Source organism: Plasmopara halstedii (genome assembly GCF_900000015.1).
Source record: "Plasmopara halstedii genome assembly, contig: Scaffold_2616, whole genome shotgun sequence".
Classification (NCBI taxonomy): domain Eukaryota; phylum Oomycota; class Peronosporomycetes; order Peronosporales; family Peronosporaceae; genus Plasmopara; species Plasmopara halstedii.
Window position 1 is genome coordinate 27,465 of NW_020189523.1, and position 7,395 is coordinate 34,859.

The window sequence follows — 7,395 nt, forward strand, 5'->3', positions numbered from 1 at the left end:
AAGCGCTACCAAGTGCAGCGGGGCTGCCGTAGCTTAGCGCTTGAGGACGCGTAAGGTCACCGACCTTTCGTTCTTTACAAGAACCAATACGAGTGTAGCGGATCGCTATCCGCTACCTCCAAGAGTAGTTAGTACCTTAACTAAGGCTAATAGATTCTTCGTCTTAGATTCAAAACTAATTCTTATTTATTTTTATCTGCGGCAAAGCCGCCTAATTTTAAATTTTTAGATTTTTCTAAATATACTATATATATATGGTAATATCTCAATACATGCATAACTACTGGCTACTAGTCACATACCGTATGCTTGTTTGGGTGCAGTCACACCATGCCCATCTCGTGTGACACACACTCCTGTTACCAGGGTACGTGTAATTCCTTTACAGGCTACCTAGCCACAGACTGTATTCTTGTTTGGGTGCAGTCACACCATGCCCATCTCGTGTGACACACACTCCTGATACCAGGGTATATGTCACCCGTTACATCGACACTTCGGTATCTATGAGTATTTACAACAACACCTGCAATTGTACAAGAGGTTCATAATGTGAGTACATAAGTTTTTCCATGACAATAACACAATATAATATTATATCTTGTAATGTATGCGTAAGCAATAATACAGTACGGATCTCATGTGTCGCCCTTAGCTATTATTGTAATAATGACCTATGGGCCATTTGGTCTTAAAATTCCATTCGTTTGCAAAACCGCTACCAATCACATCACAATGTTGTTTATTTGCGGCACAATATGGTGACAATATTGTCAAATAGTAAGAGTCAACTGTATAAAATATTGCGTGCTGGAATCAAATCACTTGGTTTGGGTATGCTTACCGCTTTCTAAGATTGCTTCATTGTTTGTTACGTTTGACAATAGAAGGCTTTCATAGTCAGATTGCGTCTTAAATAACATGGTGAGTATCCCCCCTAAGTTCCACTTGGCCATCTCCGTCTATAACAATATAATGCACTGCAGGCTAATACGCTCGCCCCCTACCTTGGAGCTATTCGTAGCTCGCTGGACTCGGCGCTGTGTCTACGCAACTTCCCATCACAAACAGTGGAACGCCACAACAAACCTGAAGTCGAGCTACAGTACGTGCCCTCTTTCGGTATAACGAAGATAATCTGATAATTAGTTTGATTGGTCTAGGATGAGCAAGGAACTACTGTTGAATCCTGTACTTATCTGCCGCAATGAACAGGAAAAGTGCCTGATTGAGCCGTCCGTAAATGCAACTCGCGTGAGTATTTGCATTAAAAAAGCGGACGAGATTGAGACAATCTTGAGCCACAAGTTCAATCGCTTTCTGATGCAGCGCGCCGAACAGTTTATAATTATGCGGCGGGTAGCGGTGGACGGCTACGACATGAGTTTTCTCGTAGTGCACCAGCACCTTGAAAATATGTACAAGCACAAGCTTATTGACTTTATCATCACTTTTATGGAGGACATTGACAAAGAAATTAGTGAAATGAAGATTTCGCTTAATGCGCGCGGTCGCATTGTCGCTACCGAGTTTATGAAGCAGTTTACTTGAGTAACGGCGATCATACCTTTCATTTGCTGCAAATCAAGCAGGTTTTTGTGAATTTCACCGATTGAGGCAGGGTGCGTAAGCGACAAACATTGATGTGGTTAGTCTACGCTTCATCCAAATCACACATGAAGCAAAGCGTGACCCGTCGTGTCTAAGTCTATCAATTTACTTCAGTTACATAATAATACAATTAACTTCTGTAGAGCAATCGACATCATCGCCGCACTGCCGGAGCTTGCCGATAAAACATTTCTCCATAATCTTTCTAGCATTTTTGCTGTGAAATTTCATATCCCGTGCACAATCTGGACCGCCAGCTTTGCGAAGAATTGAGCGCACTCCCCCTGGATGATCTGTCACCTGCCCTGTGACGTCATAAACCTGACCACTGGACACAAGCCAGCACGAGTCAAGCGAGCAGTGCAGTTTTACCTCGCACATGCAAAGTTTAGGGACTTTGGAACACCGGGTCTGCCCATCTAGATCAATTTCCGAGTTACTGGACGACGTAATACTGGCAGTAGGCTTTCCAATCTGCTTATAAATTACACTCTTTCCCTTTGCTACGTCACTTGCGTTTGTGTCTGAGCTGCTGCAACGCGACCGACGATTCGCAAGAAAGCGTCCATTGCTTGAATCAATCGTCAGCACAGGACCACAGGCACTTAAAACACACGCGACCTCTTCTTGTTGCAATTCCGGTCGATATTCATCGTTTTCCTCGTAGTCCACAATAATTCTGTTTTTCTGCCTCATGTGTGGGGCCTGCAAAGCCGCCGCTGAGCCAAGTTCCTCCACATCTAATGTTTGCACCTGATTCTCCATTTCTACATTGTACGGAGCCGTGACAATAATTGTTCTCTGCATCCCCTGCACGACCTTCATCAACGGCTCTCCAGCTTTTACTTCTTCTTCCTCCATTTTGCCAGAACATACCAAAGATGAGATGCAATAGAGTACGAAGGTCCATGTGACATTAGACACATACAAAATGTGACAAATATTGTCTTTCTTTTACAAAAGGCGCTAATATTGATCTGCTATGGTTAAAATTATGGAACAAATAGGTAAAGTGAATCTGTGCAATTTGTGCAGAAGAAACAATTAGTGCGACGGCAAAGATGCGTGGCGCAACAAGTTTTCACGCATGACTAACCGTAAGAACCAATTTTTTTGTTGCGTTTAACAAATATCGTTATTCATACAAATTTTAAGGCCATGTGAGATTTAGTTATGGGACTATGTTCTTGCCAAATATACGCAAATAGCGCAAATTACTCCAGACACACTACCAAATAAGGGTGTCAAAATATGTAGACATGGTAAATCCAAAATAAAATATTGTGCAATTCCTGTGCATGGCATGTTTGGCCCCACATTTACGACTGGGAATTTAACATATACTATTCATTTTATATAAGACAAGTGTTTGTGTTCATTCTGTTTCTTAGTCAAGTAGTTTCGTGCTTTATCTTGTTATGCAATGAAAGCACACATTTTTCAAGAATATTCTTAGATACTAATCACAAGGGCACTCTTCAAACTTCAATGCCGGCCTTTACTTATAAAACGGACCCGTTATGTTGCGGTTTCGCTGATGACGTATAAGTTTAGCCGGGCTTGGATAAAGGCTTTAGCTTTACAATTGCAACGGTTACTGTATAGTCGAACAGTTAATGTATATGAGTCTGATTCTGCCTCTTATATTTGTGATGTCATCAGCGGGCAAAACCAAATATCGCTAAGTCCTAAACGGAGACCCGATTCTAATTCCAGCTGAAAAAAATGTTGCGGCGCATGTAAACCACTGAGCAAATACGTAATAATAGTCAATGACTTACCGATGATCTACTATAGTAAGAAGCTGCTTAGCTCTTAGCATACAATTCTCGAAAATAATTTTAATTTACCTGGCTTACTTACAATAACGTAAATTACAATAAAGTAAGTAGGCCCCAGGTAAATCAAAATTATTTTCGTAAAGTACTTACAATAAAGTACAAGTATTGTAAGTACTTTATTATAGTACCTTATTTTAGTACAATATAGTACTATATTGTAAGCCCCACGTAATTAAGATTATTTTTGAAAATTGTATGTACATTGTACTATAGTACAATAAGCTGAAGTTGCTGCCAAATATAATACCTTCAGTAGTATAATATATTTGTACCAGTATATTCCGCAGCAACTTCGAATTTTAGACTGATACTGAGAGCACAGGCATCATGTGGTATTTGGCTTACTGCCTGTGAAAGTGTTATGACACCAGAATAGTTTGCCTTCTTTACGATTATTATTCGAATTTCGGGCGGGGCACGTACTATTGTAAGCATACATTTTATACTTTCGTACAAATCTACAGAACATAATATTGTACACTTGTACGAATTTCACAACGCGCTTTTGAGTGATCATCAAAAGGTATATCGTCAGAAAAGGTCCGTGGTAAGCGTTAGCCGCTCACTGCACATCAGGCAACAAATGCATCAAGGTAAGAGATTGCATAACGGATATCTTTTGTGTTGGTCTAGGTAACATTCATTTATATATACGTACTGCAGCGGGGCTGCCGTAGCTCTTTGCTTTAAGGAAGCTAAGCTAAGTTCACCGACCTTACGTTCTTTCTAAGAACCAGTGCAAATGTAGCGGGTCGCAATCCGCTAATTCTAGGTACTAAAGCCTCACCAAGGCAATCGAACACTTCTGTCCAAAATTGAAATGGTGTGTAATCGTTTTAGTTGCGGCAGAGCCGCCATTATCTAAAAACATAGGTTTTTCTAATTAATATAGTAATAACTAATTAATGTAGCAAAAATCCTAATTTAGATAGTAATATGCATTACCACTGGCAATCCTGCCACGTGGTGCTTCTCGTTACGGTGTAGCCACACCACTGAGTGATCATACTAACTGTGTAACACACACATATTAACGGTCGCACAAGCTTTCTTACAAGGGCCCTTGTAACCCCGTTACATATACTTTCAAAACAGCTTGACGGCAGTTACGGTAGAATCTCTCGGTTCTACTCTCGGGGCGAACGACGTCGACACGGAATCTTTGGGGGATGAAGCTTCTTTCGTGCAATGTGCACGACAGCTCCGTTGCACCTAGTACGACTTGATGACAAACCCAGTACCAAGTCGCAAAGAAATTTATCATCTACAAGAAGAGAACGCGAGATGTCCGAGAACGTGATCCCGGGAAAAGTGGATTGGATTATGTGTTTTGTTGGTCCAACGTAAATACTGGTGTCCAGAGGACTGAAGGCGGTAATTGTAGCCTGGAGGCGATCACTTTCGCTGAGCGTATGCTGGCAAGACACGTTCCAACTGGAAATTGTTAAAGGATAGATTTAGATCGCTGGCGTTAAACGTTTTTGTTCTTTAAAGGCATGGACCGAGAGAATCTTTTCGTCCAAGCTTGGAGGCCGCATAAAATTTACCGCCCTCAAAATTCCTTCTTATTGCAAAAATGACGCAGCCGGAAGTGCTGGGAGTCATACGTATCCAGCAGCTGATAAAATGTACAGATATAGATACTACGATTGTACAGAAAGAATCATAAAGAGATTGAACCCATTCAGAAATGAATTCACCGGGGAATGTTTTCCTGTATTTCGAATAGATCTGGGAAAAATTAGCAATACGTTCGACGATGCCTTTATCAGCTCATTTGCTAGGTGAATATGTTCCTCAATCGGCGTAATTGTCTAAATACAAGAACTTGATGATTAAACAGGCTCCAAACCACTCCTCAATTTCTGGGTTAATAGCCCAGCTTTCAAGAAAATATTTCAACACTTACTAAGTTTTTATAACAATTACTCAGGCAAAAAGAAATATGTGTAGGTGTGGACTGCTTATCTCACACGATGCGTTGTATTTTTTATGGTAGAGCAGATATGCATTTTGTATCATTTCAGCTTACTCAAACACTAGATAACTCGCCCCTCGATCAGAATGAAGAAGCAAAAGTTACTTGATAGGATCTCGGCTGAATGATTTTGAATGGCCAATTAACCCATCAAGTATGCGTCGAGTAACGCAGACATGCAAAATAAAGCTCACACTTGTTAGGTGCACGGTAAGTACGCTGTAAATATTAGCGCCTTTCGAAGATCCCGAGCCCGAATCAACTAAGATTGCATCTTTAAAAAACGATATACTCTTCATCTGTCTTTTGGGCAACAAGACACGCTGTACATGCGATGGACTTTAGTCGGTCCTGAAGGGATAGAATGAATTACAACCTGTAAATTCAATTATTGAATATATAAATCTGCTAATTGTTGTGAAAGAGAAGTTCGGTATTTTTTCTCATCTTTCAGATTTCCAGAAGAGGTTATTCATCACCGGAAGGTTTTCAAGAAACATGAAAATATAGTTGTAAGATGCCCCAAAACGACTCTTTCAGGCGTATGTTGATACACGACCGACTCACACAGAGATCTATAGAACGCGATTGCTTTGGTTTACCGGCGAATTCTTTTTCAAAAGAAGCGTAAAGTCATCATCTACGGGTACGAGTGGTAAAGATGGCCATGTATCCTGTTCAGCTTTTGATGGAGCAGCTGTATGTCGCGCCACCGATCTCCAAGCTATGAGGTCGCACTCAAAAATGGCGCACATATGTGATACCTTTTTTAAAAATCAACATCATCATAAATTTACTTCAGTGACATTTGACTTAGAGAGAGGTACGACCCACAGCATTAAAGTTGTAGCTTGCTAACATCAACGTCCTGGGTATTGTGGTATATAGAAAATTGCGGTAGAATGAGGAGTGTTGAGTCATACCATGCGACGCGCGATATAAAAACACACAAAGACACCGATATGCTGAGTGATGACATCATATTAGTGGCTCCGCGACGGAAGGCACGTATAGAGTGCAATTTTTTTTATCTTCAATTATGCTTGAACGCTTCAACAACGTTGATGCTGTTTGATCCCACACCTGGCTTCAAATTATGATCTCTTCTTAGGTATGATGTGGCTTGAAAACTAAAAGACCATTGATCGACTAAACGCTGAAGACATTGATTACCACGACACTGATGGGTACTCCTGTGTTAGAACAAAAAAGCGAATTGGTGCAGGCACATAGGGGCGACATCTTTAAAGAATTGCATAGGAATGCAAAGTATTCTTTCGTGGACGTGATATCTGCAACAGCTGTAGAAATGCGATTTCGTGCAATTTTGTGTATACAGATAACGATTTTGTGAAATTGTGCTGAGCTTAGCTGGATCGAAAAACTGGTGCTAATGAAAGCGGAGAGATTTTCTAAAACATTGAGGAATCCGTGGGGCACGTAGGCTGCAAGTCTAGTTTCTCGCACAAGCGAACAGACACTTTATTATCGGAAATACGCTTTGATGATATTAGACTAAGTAAATAAACCGTAAATAGATACCACTCTCGAAACAGCAGCACATCATATGTTAATAATTACGAGATGGATTCTCTTGCTTTATTCTGGCGGCAGCGGATAAACTATAATCATACTCATTTCTAAATTATTTGAGCCAAAACAATTCTCGACGTAAGGTGCGCGGTAACTCGTTGCAATTGGCAGAATCTGTTGTGAATTCGACAACCAAGTCGTGAAAAGACTGTATACACTTTGCAAATGGAACTCGGGTGCTCGACTATCTACCTTTCGGACAAATAGACAGGCTGAATAAGCTCATGGCTTTAGTTATTCCCGATGGGTTGAGTAGATTGGCGGACCAAGGGTTGATCGCAGTAAATGTGTATCTGAGAGCGTAAGCAACAATAAAAATACACTTCTGTTTATGCTTGATCAAGCGTCGGTGAAAGCCGATTGTGATTTCAC

At 40.8% G+C, this 7,395-nt stretch overlaps 4 protein-coding genes across 4 annotated transcripts; 3 read left to right on the forward strand and 1 right to left on the reverse strand.

Annotated features, from left to right (window-relative positions):
• Positions 1-921: 921 nt before the first annotated feature.
• Positions 922-1,551, forward strand: PHALS_04441 (actin-related protein 2 3 complex subunit 4-like; the record flags this gene model as incomplete). Its single annotated transcript, XM_024718554.1, has 4 exons — positions 922-924; positions 987-1,105; positions 1,164-1,254; positions 1,330-1,551. 4 exons carry the CDS (start codon positions 922-924, stop codon positions 1,549-1,551), a joined length of 435 nt encoding a protein of 144 aa, XP_024583942.1.
• A 174-nt stretch (positions 1,552-1,725) lies between these two features.
• PHALS_04442 (Cytochrome b5) lies at positions 1,726-2,472 on the reverse strand (the record flags this gene model as incomplete). The annotated part of the gene is made up of 1 exon (XM_024718555.1): positions 1,726-2,472. One exon carries the CDS (start codon positions 2,470-2,472, stop codon positions 1,726-1,728), a length of 747 nt encoding a protein of 248 aa, XP_024583943.1.
• Positions 2,473-5,028: 2,556 nt separating this feature from the next.
• On the forward strand, positions 5,029-5,262 carry PHALS_04443 (uncharacterized protein; the record flags this gene model as incomplete). The annotated part of the gene is made up of 2 exons (XM_024718558.1): positions 5,029-5,103; positions 5,182-5,262. 2 exons carry the CDS (start codon positions 5,029-5,031, stop codon positions 5,260-5,262), a joined length of 156 nt encoding a protein of 51 aa, XP_024583944.1.
• A 1,351-nt stretch (positions 5,263-6,613) lies between these two features.
• Positions 6,614-6,846, forward strand: PHALS_04444 (uncharacterized protein; the record flags this gene model as incomplete). The annotated part of the gene is made up of 2 exons (XM_024718559.1): positions 6,614-6,733; positions 6,802-6,846. 2 exons carry the CDS (start codon positions 6,614-6,616, stop codon positions 6,844-6,846), a joined length of 165 nt encoding a protein of 54 aa, XP_024583945.1.
• Positions 6,847-7,395: the final 549 nt, after the last annotated feature.